Genomic DNA, 21,899 nt, shown 5'->3' on the forward strand with positions numbered 1-21,899 from the left:
GGCGGGCTTTTCCTCCCGGTTTTTTAATAACTGGCCTGGGTTAAAATACATACATATAGCCTTAATGGCTATATGTGATGTATTTATTTGCCAAATAGGTATTTATATTGCTGCCCAGGGCGCCCCCAGCAGCGCCCTGCACCCTCCGTGACCGTGTCAGTGAGCCGTGTGACAACAATGGCGCACAGCTGCAGTGCTGTGCGCTACCTCTCTGAAGACTGTGAAGTCTTCTGCCGCCTGTTTCCGGACCTCCGTTCCGCCGTCTTTCTTCAGCGTCTGTAAGGGGGATCGGCGGCGCGGCTCCGGGACGAACCCCAGGCTGACCTGTGTTCCGACTCCCTCTGGAGCTCAGTGTCCAGTAGCCTAAGACTTCAATCCTCCTGCACGCAGGTGAGTTGCCAGTCTCTCCCCTAAGTCCCTCGTTGCAGTGATCCTGTCGCCAGCAGGAATCACTGATTAGAAACCTAAAAAAAAAACTTTACTAAATAGCTCCTTAAGAGAGCCATCCAGTTTGCACCCTTCTCGGACGGGCACAAAAACCTAACTGAGGCTTGGAGGAGGGTCATAGGGGGAGGAGCCAGTACACACCATGTGACCTAAAAAGCTTTTTAGATGTGCCCTGTCTCCTGCGGAGCCCGCTATTCCCCATGGTCCTGACGGAGTCCCCAGCATCCACTAGGACGTTAGAGAAATACAGATTACATGGCTAACTTATGTGAAACTGAACCAAAAACTTCCCACTAACACCCCTGCGCCTCCTTGTGGAGTATAGGTGTATGGGCGGAATGTTCTGGAATTATAACCTGTAAGAACAGCAATGATTAAAATGACCGTCATGCCATGCTTCCACTGAAAATCACAGGACAGGTTACCTGCTGCAGTGTTAATATAGGCTTAATAGCCTATTATACATTAAATATAGGCTTAATAGCCTATTCTACAGTTACAGGTCTATTATACAGTAAAATCCGTGCAGTTTACAATACATTATCTTGCAGCCTTATGCTTTAGCTAGCCTTCCAGTTATTTCCATTAACTGTTTAAACACTAAGCAGTCTCTTAACCCATGCAGCCTTCTGCTGCTATGGGCTTTACTCAACACTGCCTGCAGTGATGTATTATTTCCAATATATCTTATTCCCAAGCAGCCTTTGCTGCTGCTATGGGTCAATAACTTGTTTAAAACTGAGCAGTCTCTTATTTAAAACTGAGCAGTCTCTTAACCCATGCAGCCTTTGCTGCTGCTATGGGCTTTACTCACCATCACCCCCCTGCAGCCGCGCTGCTTGTGATGTAGCTTTTAGCTTCTCCCTGTGCAGCGGCCGGAAGCGAGTGCAGGGAGCCTAGGGAAACCCGGGGAGCGCTGCTATATTGCGCCGGGGAGCCCTCCGGAAGAACGGGCGGCGCCTCATACAGCAGTGGCCGGGTGCAGCGCTGGAAGAGCGGCCGGCGTCTTTAATGACGTACGGCCGCTCGGAGCTTTAGACACGGGTACGCAGAGTGGCTGCTTGGGCGGCGCTCGCGTACAGTGGCTGGGAGAGCGGCCGGCGTCTTTGAATGACGTGCGGCCGCTCGGATACGTTTCTACAGTGGCAGAGTTCTGGTACAGTGGCTGGGAGAGCGGCCGGCGTCTGTGAGTGACGTGCGGCCGCTCTCTTCGTTCAGCGGGGTATCCTGCTAATGAGCGCGCTGTAAGCGGCGGGCAAAGCGGTGGTAACAATAAAGGCTTTCCCCACACAGCAGGGCGGCAGCGTGAGCTGACCGCCCTGACCCCCCACCATACCTTGTAGTGCCGCACTCTGTAAGCTCCGTCCAGATTGTGACGGGGCTTTCATCCTGGCTGTGACGGGGCTTCTTTCTGTAAGCTCCGTCCAGTTGCAGTAGGATACAGTGTCTGCCTGTGGCTGTGAGGGTGCTCTTTGTGAGGACCGACACACCATGCGCTTAGCGCCTGTGGCTGTGAGGGTGCTCTTTGTGAGGACCGACACGCCATTCGCTGCCCGTGCAGCGGCACTATCCCGGACCCATGTTTTTCCAGAAACTGGGAAGGGATGTGCTAAGTGTAAAAATAAAAATTAAAAATTAAAAATAAAAATCCAAGTGTGGTTATACCACAAGCCAATGTTCGTGCTGTGAGCACCGAAAAAACACTGAGAGAGTACACTGAGGTACTCGGGGATATGGAGGGGGGGGAGAGTCCTAAATTTAAATATTCAGTGCCTTTGTTCGGCTACGCCCGTCCATATCCCAAGAGTACTCCAGTGCCCCCTATGGATGATAAAGAAATGTGGGCCAACCTCCTTTAAGTCCGAGAGAGATTCCGATAGGATCCCTCCCACTGGCCCCCATGGCATGCTCATCAGCACAAACCTGGAATTCCTCACAAAGCGGAAGAGTTGTCCTTTGCATTAATATTCCAACTTCTACATGCATACAGCACTAATACATGTATGTGATACATCCCGCCACGTAACATATGCCATCCCCATATGCCATCCCATCCCCAATCACAGAACACACCACGCTGCATTCCCATAAACATTAACAGAGGACAATATACAGAGGACAATAAGCTAGTTCTCCCAAGTTTAGTGCTGTATACATAAAGTATTACTCATAAACAGCAATCAAAGCCAAGCATCACCATATTTGTCAGCAAATCGTGTATCAAAAAGTATGATTACCATACGACTGTAAATATGAAAGTATAGTTACTGAGCAGCAGCAATTAAATAATGTACACAAGCAGCTCTTGAAGAAAAGCAACACAGCAACTGCTCAGCCAAACTGGTATAATAACAAAGTAGAACTAACACGGTTGCTCTAGAACCACCTAAATACTTGTGCTAAATCTGAATATAATTTTATTTACCAGGTTGTGTCTCCGGAACTTGTGACAATCTGGTTGTCATCTAGAAAGCGGCAACATGATAGGTAACCTGAGAAGTAAAGAGATAGAAACATAAATAGAAAGAAAAGGTCTGTCAGGAAATAAGATTTTACTCACCGGTAAATCTATTTCTCGTAGTCCGTAGTGGATGCTGGGAACTCCGTAAGGACCATGGGGAATAGACGGGCTCCGCAGGAGACTGGGCACTCTAAAAGAAAGATTAGGTACTATCTGGTGTGCACTGGCTCCTCCCTCTATGCCCCTCCTCCAGACCTGTTAGGATACTGTGCCCGGAAGAGCCGACACAATAAGGAAGGATTTTGAATCCCGGGTAAGACTCATACCAGCCACACCAATCACACCGTATAACTCGTGATACTATACCCAGTTAACAGTATGAAATAAAACTGAGCCTCTCAATAGATGGCTCAACAATAACCCTTTAGTTAGGCAATAACTATAAACAAGTATTGCAGACAATCCGCACTTGGGATGGGCGCCCAGCATCCACTACGGACTACGAGAAATAGATTTACCGGTGAGTAAAATCTTATTTTCTCTGACGTCCTAGTGGATGCTGGGAACTCCGTAAGGACCATGGGGATTATACCAAAGCTCCCAAACGGGCGGGAGAGTGCGGATGACTCTGCAGCACCGAATGAGAGAACTCAAGGTCCTCCTCAGCCAGGGTATCAAATTTGTAGAATTTTGCAAACGTGTTTGCCCCTGACCAAGTTGCAGCTCGGCAAAGTAGTAAAGCCGAGACCCCTCGGGCAGCCGCCCAAGATGAGCCCACCTTCCTTGTGGAATGGGCTTTTACTGATTTAGGATGTGGCAATCCAGCCGCAGAATGCGCCAGCTGAATTGTGCTACAAATCCAGCGAGCAATAGTCTGCTTAGAAGCAGGAGCACCTATTTTGTTGGGTGCATACAGGATAAAAAGCGAGTCGGTTTTCCTGACTCCAGCCGTCCTGGAAATATAAATTTTTAAGGCCCTGACTACGTCCAGTAACTTGGAATCTTCCAAGTCCCTAGTAGCCGCAGGCACTACAATAGGTTGGTTCAAGTGAAAAGCTGATACCACCTTAGGGAGAAACTGGGGACGAGTCCTCAATTCTGCCCTATCCATATGGAAAATCAGATAAGGGCTTTTACATGACAAAGCCGCCCATTCTGACACACGCCTGGCCGAAGCCAAGGCCAATAACATGACCACTTTCCACATGAGATATTTCAGATCCACAGTTTTAAGTGGCTCAAACCAATGTGATTTCAGGAAACTCAACACCACGTTGAGATCCCACGGTGCCACAGGAGGCACAAAAGGGGGGCTGAATATGTAGCACTCCCTTTACAAAAGTCTGAACTTCAGGCAGTGAAGCCAGTTCTTTCTGGAAGAAAATCGACAGAGCCGAAATCTGGACCTTAATGGAACCCAATTTTAGGCCCATAGTCACTCCCGACTGTAGGAATTGCAGAAAACGACCCAGCTGAAATTCCTCTGTTGGGGCCTTCCTGGCCTCACACCACGCAACATATTTTCGCCAAATACGGTGATAATGGTTTGCGGTTACTTCTTTCCTGGCTTTTATCAGCGTAGGAATGACTTCCTCCGGAATGCCCTTTTGCTTTAGGATCCGGAATTCAACCGCCATGCCGTCCAACGCAGCCGCGGTAAGTCTTGGAACAGACAGGGCCCCTGCTGTAGCAGATCCTGTCTGAGCGGTAGAGGCCATGGGTCCTCTGATATTACTTCTGTAAGTTCTGGGTACCAAGCTCTTCTTGGCCCATCCGGAACCACGAGTATCGTTCTTACTCCTCGTTTTCTTATTATTCTCAGTACCTTTGGTATGAGAGGCAGAGGAGGGAATACATAAACCGACTGGTACACCCACGGTGTCACTAGAGCGTCCACAGCTATTGCCTGAGGGTCCCTTGACCTGGCGCAATATCTAATTTTTTGTTTAGGCGGGACGCCATCATGTCCACCTGTGGCCTTTCCCAACGGTTTACTAACAGTTGGAAGACTTCTGGATGAAGTCCCCACTCTCCCGGGTGGAGGTCGTGCCTGCTGAGGAAGTCTGCTTCCCAGTTGTCCACTCCCGGAATGAACACTGCTGACAGTGCTAAGACGTGATTTTCCGCCCATCGGAGAATCCTTGTGGCTTCTGCCATCGCCATCCTGCTTCTTGTGCCGCCCTGTCGGTTTACATGGGCGACTGCCGTGATGTTGTCTGATTGGATCAGTACCGGCTGGTTTTGAAGCAGAGGCCTTGCCAGACTTAGGGCATTGTAAATGGCCCTCAGTTCCAGAATATTTATGTGTTGGGACGACTCCTGACTTGACCAAAGTCCATGGAAATTTCTTCCCTGTGTGACTGCCCCCCAGCCTCGAATGGCTGGCATCCGTGGTTACCAGGACCCAGTCCTGTATGCCGAATCTGCGTCCCTCTTGAAGATGAGCACTCTGCAGCCACCACAGTAGAGATACCCTGGTCCTTGGAGACAGGGTTATCAGCCGATGCATCTGAAGATGCGATCCCGACCACTTGTCCAAGAGGTCCCACTAAAAGGTTCTTGTATGGAACCTGCCGAATGGAATTTTGCTTCGTAAGAAGCTACCATTTTTCCCAGGACTCGTGTGCAGTGATGCGCCGATACCTGTTTTTGTTTTCAGGAGGTCTCTGACTAGAGATGACAGCTCCTTGGCTTTCTCCTGCAGGAGAAACACTTTTTTCTGTTCTGTGTCCAGAACCATCCCCAGGAACAGTAGGCGTGTGGTAGGAACCAGCTGTGACTTTGGAATGTATAGAATCCATCCGTGCTGTTGTAGCACTTCCCGAGATAGTGCTACTCCGACCAACAACTGCTCCTTGGACCTCGCCTTTATAAGGAGATCGTCCAAGTACGGGATAATTAAAACTCCCTTTTTTCGAAGGAGTATCATCATTTCTGCCATTACCTTGGTAAAGACCCTCGGTGCCGTGGACAGTCCAAACGGCAGTGTTTGGAATTGGTAATGGCAATCCTGTACCACAAATCTGTGGTACTCCTGGTGAGGATGGTAAATGGGGACATGTAGGTAAGCATCCTTGATGTCCAGGGATACCATGTAATCCCCCTCCTCCAGGCTTGCAATAACCGCCCTGAGCGATTCCATCTTGAACTTGAATTTTTTTATGTATGTGTTCAAGGATTTCAAATTTAAAATGGGTCTCACCGAACCGTCCGGTTTCGGTACCACAAACAGTGTGGAATAGTAACCCCGTCCTTGTTGAAGTAGGGGCACCTTGACTATCACCTGCTGGGAATACAGCTTGTGAATTGCCTCTAGCACAGCCTCCCTGCCTGAGGGAGTTGTCGGCAAGGCAGATTTGAGGAAACGGCGGAGGGGAGACGCCTCGAATTCCAGCTTGTACTCCTTAGATACTACTTGAAGGATCCAGGGATCCACCTGTGAGCGAGCCCACTGATCGCTGAAATTTTTGAGGCGGCCCCCCACCGTACCTGGCTACGCCTGTGGAGCCCCCGCGTCATGCGGTGGAAGAATTTTGATTTTGGGAACTGGCTGACTGGTGCAGCTTTTTCCCTCTTCCCTCGTCTCTGTGTAGAAAGGAAGCGCCTTTGACCCGCTTGCTTTTTTCTGAAGCCGAAAGGACTGTACCTGATAATACAGTGCTTTTCTTAGGCTGTGAGGAAACCGGGAGGTAAAAAAATTTCTTCCCAGCTGTTGCTGTGGATACGCGGTCCCAGAGACCATCCCCAAACAATTCCTCACCCTTATAAGGCTCTATGTGCCTTTTAAAGTCAGCATCACCTGTCCAGTGTCGGGTCTCTCATACCCTCCTGACAGAATGGACATTGCATTAATTCTGGATGCCAGCCGGCAAAATATCCCTCTGTGCATCCCTCATATATAAGACGACGTCTTATGTTCGCAAAATAGTATCCCTGTTTGACAGGGTTACAGACCACGCTGCAGCAGCACTATCTGTAGGTCTCAGTCTAGTACCTGAGTGTGTAAATACGGACTTCAGGATAGCCTCCTGCTATTTATCAGCAGGTACCTTCAAAGTGGCTGTATCCTAAAACGGCAGTGCCACCTTTTTTGACAAACGTGTGAGCGCCTTATCCACCCTAGGGGATATCTCCCAGCGTAACTTATCCTCTGGCGGGAAAGGGTACGCCATCAGTAACTTTTTAGAAATTACCAGTTTCTTATCGAGGGAACCCACGCTTTTTCACACTTCATTCACTCATTTGATGGGGGAACAAAACACTGCCTGCTTTTTCTCCCCACCCATAAAACCCTTTTTTAGTGGTACTTGGGTTAATGTCAGAAATGTGTAACACATTTTTTTATTGCCGGGATCATGTAACGGATGTTCCTAGTGGATTGTGTATATGTCTCAACCTCGTCGACACTGGAGTCAGACTCCGTGTCGACATCTGTGTCTGCCATCTGAGGGAGCGGGCGTTTTTGAGCTCCTGATGGCCTTTGAGACGCCTGGGCAGGCGCGGGCTGAGAAGCCGGCTGTCCCATAGCTGTTACGTCATCCAGCCTTTTATGTAAGGAGTTGACACTGTCGGTTAATACCTTCCACCTATCCATCCACTCTGGTGTCGGCCCACAGGGGGCGACATCCCATTTATCGGCATCTGCTCCGCCTCCACATAAGCCTCCTCATCAAACATGTCGACACAGCCGTACCGACACACCGCACACACACAGGGAATGCTCTGACTAAGGACAGGACCCCACACAGCCCTCTGGGGAGACAGAGAGAGAGTATGCCAGCACACACCAGAGCGCTATATAATGTAGGGATAAACAGTATCACTGAGTGAATTTTCCCCAATAGCTGCTTGTATAAACAATATTGCGCCTAAATTTAGTGCCCCCCCTCTCTTTTTAACCCTTTGAGCCTGAAAACTACAGGGGAGAGCCTGGGGAGCTGTCTTCCAGCTACACTGTGAAGAGAAAATGGCGCCAGTGTGCCGAGGGAGATAAGTCCGCGAAAAAGGGGCGGAGCTTTCTCCCACTTTTTTATGGATTCTGGCAGGGGTAATTATCATATATATATAGCCTCTGGGGCTATATATTGTGATTATTTTGCCAGCCAAGGTGTTTTTATTGCTGCTCAGGGCGCCCCCCCCCAGCGCCCTGCACCCTCAGTGACCGGAGTGTGAAGTGTGTATGAGGAGCAATGGCGCACAGCTGCAGTGCTGTGCGCTACCTTGGTGAAGACTGAAGTCTTCTGCCGCCGATTTTCCGGACCATCTTCATGCTTCTGGCTCTGTAAGGGGGACGGCGGCGCGGCTCCGGGAACGAACACCAAGGACGGGTCCTGCGGTCGATCCCTCTGGAGCTAATGGTGTCCAGTAGCCTAAGGAGCCCAAGCTAGCTGCAAGCAGGTAGGTTCGCTTCTTCTCCCCTTAGTCCCTCGTTGCAGTGAGCCTGTTGCCAGCAGGTCTCACTGTAAAATAAAAAACCTAACATATACTTTCTTTCTAGGAGCTCAGGAGAGCCCCTAGTGTGCAACCAGCTCGGGCCGGGCACAGAAATCTAACTGAGGTCTGGAGGAGGGGCATAGAGGGAGGAGCCAAAGCACACCAGATAGTACCTAATCTTTCTTTTAGAGTGCCCAGTCTCCTGCGGAGCCCGTCTATTCCCCATGGTCCTTACGGAGTTCCCAGCATCCACTAGGACGTCAGAGAAAATAATGTTAAACTACAGAATTTAACAGGGGAGCTTTTAGCTGTAGTTCTTTATTTCCTGCTTAGGAACTGTGCTTGCTTTTTATTTAGTTTTGCAGTGTTCAGAAGCATGTACTACGGGGTAGTCCTTATTTTCCACACATATAACAACTGGTTTTTAAAACCCCAACAACACTTCCGTGCATTATAGCCCTCAGATACAGACCCCAATAGCTCTCTGTTCTCTTGGAACGTATGACTGGAAGGCGGGCCACTGGTACTTCAGTGTTTTGGGAAGTATCTTGTGATTTAAGTAGAATATAATTTTATGGGCCTAAAGATTTTCTGCTTACCTGTGTGGCCCGGTAGCTCTCTGCTCACGCGCACATTTCCTTCTCTTGTTTTCAAATTGTAAATGGAGCAGATGTTATCTAATCCTCCACAAGCTACATAGTTTCCAGATGGAGCATAAGCACAAGTCATCACCCAGGAGGACCGGAGAGGAATGGCATGCATCTAGAGGAAACAGCAAAATGATCAAACTGCAGGGATTCATTTCTATTCTTGTGCCGCTGATGGGTTTATTCAAAGATAATAAGGCCAAAGGGTCTAACTTCCATTGTGGTAGTCACAACACCTAAAGTATGCCTTTTCCAAATTTGTTTTCACTGTCCCACAATGTCATGGACATGCACTATCATGTACAGTCACTGGGGTCTCAAACTTAGGTCTCCAGACAAAAAGGAAGCCAGTGCTCAGCCCTCACCAGAAACAAAAAAAATTAAATGAGACAGGTATAAATTGTATACATAAATATTATATAACCAAGTGTTTAATTTGAGGGAAAAACAACCCATTAAAGGTTATCATGGTTTGCGTGCACTATTGTATTTTGAACCTATTCAGTAACACACAAGAAACAAATCACCAACCCATAAATTAAACATGGCAGAATACGTTTGACAGGAGGAGGAGGATACAAAAAACAAAACAAACAAACAAACAAACAAACAAACAGTAAATGGGCGGTATTCAATTCTTTTCACCCCCTTCCACACCTGTTCTGTTGACGGGTGTGGTATAATCATTTCAGTTCGCTACCCCCGCAGTAGTGAGGGCACCAAACTCGTTACGCAGCTAAACCTTATTACTATGGGCGCGATGTGCGCGATAACGAGGGTCACTTTATAGTAGAATGGGCGTGATATATCATTTGAATACTGCCCAATAAGTCTTAAAACAAGTGCATTTAAGGTCCTCATTTAATATACATTTCTAAAGATAAGTGCATGTAAATACAAATTATTGTACAAAATGAGAAAGTAGATTTGCTATTTTATGTGCTTTTAAATAATTTAAAATAGGATTTTGGTACTTACCGATAAATCCTTTTCTCCTAGTCCGTAGAGTATGCTGGGGACTCCAAAAGGACCATGGGGTATAGACGGGATCCGCAGGAGCTTGGGCACACTAAAAAGACTTAATCTGGGTGTGAACTGGCTCCTCCCTCTATGCCCCTCCTCCAGACCCGTTATAGGAACTGTTCCCAGGAGAGACGGACATTTCAAGGAAAGATTTTTGTTTTAACTAAGGGCTACCAAACTACCAGCCCACACCATAAACATACCGTACAACCGGAATAACCTCAAACCAGATAACAGTATGCATTAATGCCAGCAACAAGCTGCAACAAACCAATACACAACCCGTGTATAAACTAAATTAACCAGCAAGAAAAAACACTGCAAGTAATAGTCCGCACAGGGATGGGCGCCCAGCATCCTCTACGGACTAGGAAAAAAGGATTCATCAGTAAGTACCAAAATCCTATTTTCTCTTACGTCCTAGGAGGATGCTGGGGACTCCAAAAGGACCATGGGGATTATACCAAAGCTCCAGAACGGGCGGGAGAGTGCGGACGACTCTGCAGCACCGACTGAGCAAACTCCAGGTCCTCATCGGCCAGGGTATCAAACTTATAGAACTTAGCGAACGTGTTAGAACCCGACCAAGTAGCAGCTCGGCAAAGTTGTAACGCCGAAATGCCCCGGGCAGCCGCTCAAGATGAGCCCAACTTCCTGGTAGAATGGGCTTTTACCGACTTCGGTACCAGTAGTCCGACCGAAGAATGAGCCTGCTGGATCGTACTACAAATCCAGCGTGCAATAGTCTGTTTTGAAGCGGGATGACCAATCCTGTTGGCAGCATACAAAACAAACAACGCCTCAGTCTTCCTAGTAACAGCTGTCCTAGAGACGTAGATTTTCAACGCTCTTACAACATCTAGAGATTTCGGAATCGCCACCGTTTCCGTAGCCACCGGAACCACAATAGGTTGGTTAATGTGAAATGAAGAAACCACCTTCGGTAGAAATTGTTGACGAGTCCTCAATTCCGCCCTATCCGAATGAAAAAACAAGTACGGGCTCTTATGAGATAAAGCCGCCAACTCCGACACCCGCCTGGCAGACGCCAGCGCCAAAAGCATAACCACCTTTCAGGTGAGAAACTCCAACTCAACCTTACGCAAAAGGTTCAAACCAGGAAGACATGAGAAACCGTAAGACGACATCAAGGTCCCATGGAGCTACAGGAGGTACAAACGGAGGATTGATATGCATTACTCCTTTCACAAAGGTCTGAACCTCCGGGAGGGCAGCTAATTCTTTTTGAAAGAAAATAGATAAAGCCGAAATCTGCACTTTGATTAAACCCAATTTCAGGCCTGCATCTACGCCCGCCTGTAAAAAGTGGAGAAAACGACCCAAGTGAAAAACCTCCGCAGGAGCCCTTTTAGCCTCACACCAGGAAACATACTTCCTCCAAATACAGTGATAGTGTTTCGCCGTAACCTCCTTCCTAGCCTTAATGAGAGTTGGAATGACCTCCCTGGGAATACCCTTACGAGCTAAGATCTGGCGCTCAACCGCCATGCCGTCAAACGCAGCTGCGGTAAGTCTGGAAACACGCATGGACCCTGCAACAACAGATCCTCTCTTAGAGGAAGCGGCCACGGATCTTCCTCAAGTAAGTCCTGAAGATCCGGGTACCAGGCCCTTCTTGGCCAGTCTGGAAAGACGAGAATCGCCTGAACCCTTGCTCGTTGAATGATCCCCAGCACCTTTGGAATGAGAGGAAGTGGAGGGAACACATACACCGACTGGAACACCCACGGAGACACTAGGGCGTCCACTGCAGTGGCTTGTGGGTCCCTTGACCTGGAACAATACCTCGGGAGCTTCTTGTTGAGCCGAGACGCCATCATGTCTATCAACAGAATTCCCCAGCGTCTTGTCACCTCTGCAAAAACCTCTTGGTGAAGAGCCCACTCTCCCGGATGGAGATAGTGTCTGCTGAGGAAATCTGCTTCCCAGTTGTCCACCCCAGGCAGGAAAACTGCTGACAGTGCGCTCACGTGTTGTTCCGCCCAGCAAAGGATCTTTGTGGCCTCCGCCATTGCCGCTCTGCTCCTCGTTCCGTCTTGCCGGTTTAGATGCGCCACCGCTGTGATGTTGTCTGACTGTACCAGAACTGGTTGACCCTGAAGAAGGCCTCTTGCTTGTAGCAGGCCGTTGTAAATGGCTATTAACTCGAGAATATTTATGTGGAGACAGGCTTCGTGGAGCGACCATTTTCCCTGGAAGTTTCTTCCTTGGGTGACTGCGCCCCAGCCCCGGAGACTTGCATCTGTTGTCAGAAGTACCCAATCCTGGATACCGAATCGACATCCCCCTAGGAGGTGATGACCCTGTAGCCACTACAGGAGAGAAATTCTGTCTCTGGGAGATAGACTTATCTTCCGGTGAATGTGTAGGTGAGACCCGGACCATTTGCTCAGCAAGTCCCACTGAAACACCAGGGCGTGAAATCTGCCAAATGGTATGGCTTCGTACGCCGCAACCATCTTCCCCAGAACCCGAGTACAATGATGGATCGACACACTGGTCGGCTTCAGAAGTTCCCTGACCATCGTCTGCAGTTCCCGAGCCTTTTCTTCTGGAAGAAATACCTTTTGTAAATCCGTGTCCAGAATCATGCCCAGAAAAGGAAGCAGAGTGGTCGGAATCAACTGGGATTTCGGCAAATTGAGCACCCAACCGTGCTGTCGCAGAACCGAGATTGACAACTCTACACTTCTCAACAACCGTTCCTTGGACCTCGCCTTTATCAGGAGATCGTCCAAGTACGGGATAATTGAAACCCCTTGTTTGCGAAGAAGAACCATCATTTCCGCCATGACTGGTGAAAATCCTTGGAGCAGTGGAAAGCCCAAACGGCAACGTCTGAAATTGGTAATGAGAATCCTGTATCGCAAACCTGAGGAAAGCCTGATGCGGAGGATATATCGGCACATGTAATTAGGCATCTTTTATGTCGACTGACGCCATCAAATCCCCCCCCCCCCCCCCTCCAGGCTGGCAATCACCGCTCGAAGGGATTCCATCTTGAACACTTTCAAGTATGGATTGAGGGATTTTAGATTTAGAATTGGTCTGACCGAACCGTCCGGTTTCGGCACCACAAAGAGGCTCGAGTAGAACCCCTCCCCCCGCTGGGACGGGAATAATGACCCTCTGCAGACACAATTTTTGAATCGCTGTCCGGACCACCTCCCTGTCCGGAAGAACTACAGGCAATGCCGAAATGAAGAACCGGTGAGGGGGCATCTCGCGAAACTCCAGTTTGTATCCTTGAGACACGATCTCTAACACCCAAGGATCCAGGTCTTATTGAATCCAGACCTGACTGAATATCCGAAGACAGCCCCCGACCGGTCCGGACTCCCCCAGGGAAGCCACAGCGTCATGCGGTGGACTTGGTAGCAGCAGGGGAGGACTTTTGGTCCTGTGCGCCTGAGGCTGCAGGAAGTTTCTTTCCCCGTCCTCTACCCTTTGAGGCGAGCAAAGATGAACCTTTCCCACGCCTGTATTTGTTGTGACGAAAGGACTGCATTTGTTGATGTGGTGCCTTTTTCTGTTGTGTGGGAACATAATGAAGAAAAGAGGACTTACCCGCAGTCGCGGTCGAGACTAGGTCTGACAAGCCGTCCCCAAACAAGACTGTACCTTTGAAGGGAAGTGCTTCCATAGACCTCTTGGAGTCGGCATCAGCATTCGATTGATGGATCCACAGGGCCCTCCTAGCAGATATCGACATGGCATTGGTCCTTGAACCCAAGAGACCGACGTCCCTCGCCGCGTCCTTTAGGTAATCTGCAGTGTCCTTAATATAACCGAGAGTTAAGAGGACATTATCTTTATCAAGAGTATCCAGGTCACTAGCTAAATTCTCAGCCCATTTAGCAATAGCACTACTCACCCATACCGACGCCACAGCGGGTCTGAGCAGAGCCCCCGAATTAGCGAAAATGGACTTCAGACACGTCTCCAACTTGCGATCCGCAGGATCCTTGAGAGCTGCCGTGTCAGAAGACGAAAGCGCCACCTTCTTAGACAAACGGGATAGAGCTTTATCAACGGTTGGAGATGTCTCCCATTTTTCCCTGTCATCAGAGGGGAAAGGATACGCCATATAAATCCTCTTGGGAATCTGCCATTTCTTATCCGGCAACTCCCAAGCCTTTTCACAAAGAGTATTCATTTCATGAGAGTGGGGAAACTTTACCTCAGGTTTTTTTCCCTTGAACAAGAAAATCCTTGTTTCCTGTACCGCAGGTTCATCAGAAATGTGTATAACATCTTTTATAGCCACAATCATGTACTGAATACTCTTAACTAAACGTGGATGTAACGCAGCCTCAATGAAATCGACCTCGGAATCAGAGTCCGTGTCGGCATCAGTATCCCCCACCTGAGTAAATGGCCTCGTATGGGACCCGGATGGGGTCTGTACCTGAGACAAAGCCTCCTCCATGGACGTTTTCCACACCTGCGTCTGTGACTCAGACTTATCTAACCTCTTCGATAAAGAAGCTACATTGGAATTGATCGTATTAAGAAGTGCTAGTAAGTCAGGTGTCGGCTGCGTCGACAGTGCCAATTCTAGCCCCGCATCCACACCTCCCATAACCTCCTCTGGTGAATAACATTCAGCCTCAGACATGTCGACACTTAGTACCGACACACACAACACACAGAACGTCCCAGCAAGGTGACAGGCCCACACTGCAGCCCAGAAAGAGGAGACAGAGGGAGTATGCCAGCTCACACCCCAGCGCCCATATATCGGTATAACGATATATGTACCCAGCGCTGCCTGTTTGATAAAAAAAAACAGCACCCCACTGCGGCTCCCCTCTGGAGATGCCCCCGTTACTTGTGAATCGTGGAGGTCCCGGCAGCGTCTCTCCCTGAGCCGCGTGTAGGGAAAAAATGGCGCGTGTGAGCAGCGGACCGAAGCTCCGCCCCCTTCCCGGCGGCCACGGCCCGCCAAATTCAAACTAACTAAAAATGCCGGCGGGGGTCTGTAAAGGGTGCCTAGGCACCCACTACCATAATATGCCGCCCTGAACTCCAGTAACATGCCTCCCAAGGCGCCCCCCCGCCCCTGCACCCAGTGACTACCGTTGGTGATGTGTGTGGGAGCATGGAGCACAGCGTTGCCGCTGTGCTTTACCTTCCGTTACTGAAGTCTTCTGCCGTCCTGAAGTCTTCTGATCTTCTCATACTCACCCGACTTCTGGCTTCTGTGAGGGGGGTGACGCTGCGGCTCCGGGAACAAGCAGCTAGGCGCACCAAGTGATCGAACCCTCTGGAGCTAATGGTGTCCAGTAGCCTAAGAAGCAGAGCCTTGAAACTCACAGAAGTAGGTCCTGCTTCTCTCCCCTCATTCCCACGCTGCAGGGAGCCTGTAGCCAGCAGGTCTCCCTGAAAATAAAAAACTAACAAAAGTATTTTCTAGAGAAACTCCGTAGAGCTCCCCTAGTGTGTGTCTAGTCACTCCTGGGCACAAAGTCTAACTGGGGTCTGGAGGAGGGGCATAGAGGGAGGAGCCAGTTCACACCCAGATTAAGTCTTTTTAGTGTGCCCAAGCTCCTGCGGATCCAGTCTATACCCCATGGTCCTTTTGGAGTCCCCAGCATCCTCTAGGACGTAAGAGAAAAATAAATAAATAAAATAAATGAAACCCTTCTGGTTTCAATTCAGTACCTGATGCGCATAAATGCGGTTTAAAAGTTAAATGGGATCCCATGTGATTAAGAATCATTTACATATATGTATTTCCACCAACATTTGGCTTGAACAAACTATTTTGTCACAGGTACGTGTACCAAACGGACATTTTTTTATTCAATTTGTAAACATCTAAAAGTAATTAAATGCATATATAAAACACTTGCATAAATGCAATGGGGCTTATAAGTGTTCGGAAAATATAAGTATACACATCTAAAGCAAATAACTCAGTAATTGTACCTTGTTTGTTGTGTAACTGTCCCAAATAATTAATTTTCCATCTTGAGATGCACTCACTAATAGCCTAGGAATAACACATACATTCATAAGTTACAATGTTCTGTAGGACATCTTAAACATTTCAGATTGGACTTCAAATAGCAATAATGTAATACAGAGTAAGTTGCAAACTAGTAACTTTTTTTGAAATCCCACAATAGAGACAGAAGGCATTGGGACATAAAAACACAAAAGGATCTTGGTGATAATAACAGCACAGAAGCCTATGTAGTGTAAAAGTGGTAAACTCATACATACCTTGAATCTGAACCCCAGTGCATGGCATAAATTTTAGCTAAGTGGCCTCGCAATGTGCGTCGAGTTCGCATTTGGATTCGACCTACGGAGTCCAAACTGGTTGTGATCTAATGGAAACAGTAAAGACCTGTGTCAAGAAAAATTTAAAACAGATGAAAAGTCTGCATAGAACGACACTACAATTACTACGTACCTGAACAAGCGTCGTGTCGCTGCATGCTTTCCGAGCATCCTAAGGGGCAAAAAAAAAGAGGAGAGGTTAAATTATCTTTGGTTTGGATATTAGGGAAGCCAATCCTGGGCCATTTTTTTTCAATCCCGGGTATCGGGATTGAAAAATAGCCTTTCCCGGGATACCTGGGATTGGCTTTTAACTATGTGGCCGCCCCCTCGCCCCCATAACTCACCATATACCAAGGGCGGGCGGGTGGGGAACACCCTCCGCTCTCTTCTGGCAGCTCCCAGTGGTGCTGGGGAGCCGGAAGAAGGAATCCGGGCAGCGTCTGAGCGTCCTGTGGACGCTCAATGCTGATCCCTGAATCCCCGGGATTGGAGCCGCTTTTGGCCCTAAATCCCAGGATTCCGCCGATCCCGGGATTGGCAACCATAGTTCGGATAGTATAATAGTAAATATGAAATGCTATTATCTTATCAATCATAATTATATAGCGCACACATATTACGCAGCACTTTACAGGGAATATTTGGGCATTCATATCAGTCCCTGCCCCAGTGGATCTTACAATCTGTATTCCCTATCACATGTACACACACACATTAATGCTAGGGTTAATTTTTGTTTGGAGCCAACTAACCAGTATATTTTTGGAATTGTGGGAGGAAACCGGAGCACCCAGAGGAAACCCATGCAAGTACAAGGAGAATACAACGCCACAGAGTTGGGGCCATGGTGGAAAATAAACCCATGACCTCAGTGTTGTGAGGCAGTAATGCTAACCATTACACCATCTGTGCAATGCAATTCATTTTAAGTTTGCAGTCACTTTACCCTGTAGAAAACTTTGGGGTATATTTACTGAAGTGCAGGTTTTTAGAAGTGAAGATGTTGCCTATAGCAACCATATTCTACTTATTTATCTAGCACCTTCTATAAGATAATAGAATGCTAGAGGCAACATCTCCACTTCTAAAAACCCACACTTTAGTATACGAGAGATGAAGGGGTATATTTAAGTGGTCACCAATGGATTCTAAGGTTTCTATGCATCAAGCCAAATATAAAAAGAAGTGCCACTTTCCATTCTTTCCTCCAAATTGATCTTTAGACAAAAAAGGAGCCAGGGTGCAGCAAGGGTGTGCAGTAATGGGTCCTGAGAAAAGAGTATTGTGGCTAAGGGTTATGGAATACCATATATTAGGCTTTTGCTTATTCAACAAATTGGCAAAAATTGCCAGTTTCATACAAAGAAAAACAGGGTTGTGCTCCAAAAATATGACAAATAACTCCCACATACTGTGAAATATAAAGTAGGCAGAGGCCAGGAAGACATTTTCTATGCCATAGAAAATAACGTGGATTTTTGACTTCACAACTACCTTCATAGCTATTTGGTGATCACAAAAACAGGATTTATGTTTTTTTCTGGTTAAAACCTTTTCTTCGAGTCCATGGGAGGTAAAGGCGCTCATACTGACGCACCTGGCTTGCATGGGTTAGGTCCTGTGTACCGGTTCTCTGTTCGCTTGGCTGTGCATTTGCTACGTGTGTGCTGGTCTTCCTCCTCCCTCTCCTCATTCCCACCGTGGACTTGCTAACCTAACTGCCTGGCTGGGGTTGGGGTATAGTGGGAGTGGGTGTCTGAGGCTGCTGGGATCTTTTTTTATTTTGTTTTTCAATTTAGTGCCCAGACTGTCACCTCTCCAGGCTATACCCAGTTCCCTATGTCCTCTATTGACTCAAAGAATAGGATTTAACTAGGTAAGATTAAAAATCCTGTTTTTGACTGTCATCTACTACCTCTGAAGACGCAAAGGTATCAAAGGCGCAGAAAATAAGATTTTACTTACCGATAAATCTATTTCTCGTAGTCCGTAGTGGATGCTGGGACTCCGTCAGGACCATGGGGAATAGCGGCTCCACAGGAGACAGGGCACAAAATTTAAAAGTTTGACCACTAGGTGGTGTGTACTGGCTCCTCCCCCTATGACCCTCCTCCAAGCCTCAGTTAGGATACTGTGCCCGGACGAGCGTACACAATAAGGAAGGATTTTGAATCCCGGGTAAGACTCATACCAGCCACACCAATCACACCGTACAACTTGTGATCTGAACCCAGTTAACAGTATGACAAACGTAGGAGCCTCTGAACAGACGGCTCACAACAATAACAACCCGATTTTTTTGTAACAATAACTATGTACAAGTATTGCAGACAATCCGCACTTGGGATGGGCGCCCAGCATCCACTACGGACTACGAGAAATAGATTTATCGGTAAGTAAAATCTTATTTTCTCTGACGTCCTAGTGGATGCTGGGACTCCGTCAGGACCATGGGGATTATACCAAAGCTCCCAAACGGGCGGGAGAGTGCGGATGACTCTGCAGCACCGAATGAGAGAACTCCAGGTCCTCCTTAGCCAGGGTATCAAATTTGTAGAATTTTACAAACGTGTTCTCCCCTGACCACGTAGCTGCTCGGCAGAGTTGTAATGCCGAGACCCCTCGGGCAGCCGCCCAAGATGAGCCCACCTTCCTTGTGGAATGGGCCTTGACAGATTTAGGCTGTGGCAGGCCTGCCACAGAATGTGCAAGTTGAATTGTGCTACAAATCCAACGAGCAATCGTCTGCTTAGAAGCAGGAGCACCCAGCTTGTTGGGTGCATACAGTATAAACAGCGAGTCAGATTTTCTGACTCCAGCCGTCCTTGAAATATATATTTTCAATGCTCTGACAACGTCCAGCAACTTGGAATCCTCCAAATCGCTAGTAGCCGCAGGCACCACAATAGGCTGGTTCAGGTGAAACGCTGAAACCACCTTAGGCAGAAAGTGAGGACGCGTCCGCAGTTCTGCCCTGTCCGAATGGAAAATCAGATATGGGCTTTTATACGATAAAGCCGCCAATTCTGACACTCTCCTGGCTGAAGCCAGGGCCAGTAGCATGGTTACTTTCCATGTAAGATATTTCAAATCCACCGATTTGAGTGGCTCAAACCACTGGGATTTGAGAAAATCCAAAACTACATTAAGATCCCACGGTGCCACTGGGGGCACAACCGGGGGCTGTATATGTAGTACTCCTTTTACAAAAGTCTGGACTTCAGGAACTGAAGCCAATTCTTTCTGGAAGAAAATCGACAGGGCCGAAATTTGAACCTTAATGGACCCTAATTTGAGGCCCATAGACAATCCTGTTTGCAGGAAATGTAGGAATCGACCCAGTTGAAATTCCTCCGTCGGGGCCTTCCTGGCCTCACACCACGCAACATATTTTCTCCAAATGCGGTGATAATGTTGTGCAGTCACCTCCTTCCTGGCTTTTACCAGGGTAGGGATGACCTCTTCCGGAATGCCTTTTTCCCTTAGGATTCGGCGTTCAACCGCCATGCCGTCAAACGCAGCTGCGGTAAGTCTTGGAATAGACACGGTCTCTGCTGAAGCAGGTCCCGTCTTAGAGGTAGAGGCCACGGATCTTCAGTGAGCATCTCCTGAAGTTCCGGGTACCAAGTTCTTCTTGGCCAATCCGGAGCCACGAGTATCGTTCTTACTCCCCTTTGCCGTATAATTCTCAGTACTTTTGGTATGAGAGGCAGGAGGAAACACATACACTGACTGGTACACCCATGGTGTTACCAGAGCGTCTACAGCTATTGCCTGAGGGTCTCTTGACCTGGCGCAATACCTGTCCAGTTTTTTGTTGAGGCGGGACGCCATCATGTCCACCATTGGTCTTTCCCAATGGACCACAATCATGTGGAAGACTTCTGCTGTTTACGTGGGCGACTGCCGTGATGTTGTCCGACTGAATCAACACCGGCTGACCCTGAAGCAGAGGTTTTGCCAGGCTTAGAGCATTGTAGATTGCTCTTCGCTCCAGTATATTTATGTGAAGAGACGTCTCCAGGCTTGACCACACGCCCTGGAAGTTTCTTCCCTGTGTGACCGCTCCCCAGCCTCTCAGGCTGGCATCCGTGGTCACTAGGACCCAGTTCTGTATGCCGAATCTGCGGCCCTCTAACAGATGAGCACTCTGCAACCACCATAGCAGAGACACTCTTGTCCTTGTGGACAATTTTATCCGCTGATGCATCTGCAGATGCGATCCGGACCATTTGTCCAGCAGATCCCACTGAAAAGTTCGTGCATGGAATCTGCCGAATGGAATCGCTTCATAAGAAGCTACCATTTTTCCCAGGACTCTTGTGCATTGATGCACAGATACTTTTCCTGGTTTTAGGAGGTTCCTGACTAGATCGGATAACTCCCTGGCTTTCTCCTCCGGAAGAAATACCTTTTTCTGAACAGTGTCCAGAATCATCCCTAGGAACAACAGACGTGTCGTCGGGATCAGTTGGGATTTTGGAAAATTCAGAATCCACCCGTGTTGTTGGAGCACTACTTGGGTTAGTGCTACTCCGACCTCCAGCTGTTCTCTGGATCTTGCCCTTATCAGGAGATCGTCCAAGTAAGGGATAATTAAGACGCCTTCTCTTCGAAGAAGGATCATCATTTCGGCCATTACCTTGGTAAAGACCCGGGGTGCCGTGGACAATCCAAACGGCAGCGTCTGAAACTGATAATGACAGTTTTGGACCATGAACCTGAGGTACCCTTGGTGTGTAGGACAAATTGGAACATGAAGGTAAGCATCCTTGATGTCCAAGGACACCATAAAATCCCCTTCTTCCAGATTCGCTATCACTGCTCTGAGTGACTCCATCTTGAACTTGAATTTTTGTATGTACAGGTTCAGAGATTTTAGATTTAGAATCGGTCTTACCGAGCCGTCCGGCTTCGGTACCACAAATAGCGTGGAGTAATACCCCTGTCCCTGTTGTAGGAGGGGTACCTTGACTATCACCTGCTGAGAATACAGCTTGTGAACGGCCTCCAATACCGTCGCCCTGTCGGAGGGAGACGTTGGCAAAGCAGACTTTAGGAAACGGCGAGGAGGGGACTTCTCGAATTCCAACCTGTAACCCTGAGATACTACCTGCAGGATCCAGGGGTCCACCTGCGAGTGAGCCCACTGTGCGCTGAAATGTTTGAGGCGACCCCCCACCGCCCCTGAGTCTGCTTGTAAGGTCCCAGCGTCATGCTGACGCCTTTGTAGAAGCCGGGGAGGGCTTCTGCTCCTGGGAAGGAGCTGCTTGTTGCAGTCTCTTACTTTCTCGAACGTCCTAGTGGATGCTGGGAACTCCGTAAGGACCATGGGGAATAGCGGGCTCCGAAGGAGGCTGGGCACTCTAGAAAGATCTTAGACTACCTGGTGTGCACTGGCTCCACCCACTATGACCCTCCTCCAAGCCTCAGTTAGATTTCGTGCCCGGCCGAGGTTGGATGCACACTAGGGGCTCTCCTGAGCTCTTAGAAAGTTATAGTCTTAGAATTTGTTATTTTCAGTGAGACCTGCTGGCAACAGGCTCACTGCAGCGAGGGACTAAGGGGAGAAGAAG

General features: G+C 48.3%; 1 protein-coding gene across 2 annotated transcripts in view; it reads right to left on the reverse strand.

The window, feature by feature from the left end:
- Positions 1 to 21,899, reverse strand: part of GNB4 (G protein subunit beta 4) — a 342,421-nt gene that overhangs the window by 38,868 nt on the left and 281,654 nt on the right. For both annotated transcript variants that reach the window (XM_063916314.1, XM_063916313.1), the window contains exons 3-7: positions 16,454 to 16,492; positions 16,261 to 16,367; positions 15,964 to 16,027; positions 8,941 to 9,103; positions 2,873 to 2,939 (exon numbers count right to left, since the gene is read on the reverse strand). In XM_063916314.1, coding sequence (XP_063772384.1) covers positions 2,873 to 2,939; positions 8,941 to 9,103; positions 15,964 to 16,027; positions 16,261 to 16,367; positions 16,454 to 16,492 — 440 coding nt within the window. The remainder of the gene's footprint in view (positions 1 to 2,872; positions 2,940 to 8,940; positions 9,104 to 15,963; positions 16,028 to 16,260; positions 16,368 to 16,453; positions 16,493 to 21,899) is intronic.

This window comes from Pseudophryne corroboree, chromosome 4, assembly GCF_028390025.1.
Source record: "Pseudophryne corroboree isolate aPseCor3 chromosome 4, aPseCor3.hap2, whole genome shotgun sequence".
Lineage (NCBI taxonomy): Eukaryota > Metazoa > Chordata > Amphibia > Anura > Myobatrachidae > Pseudophryne > Pseudophryne corroboree.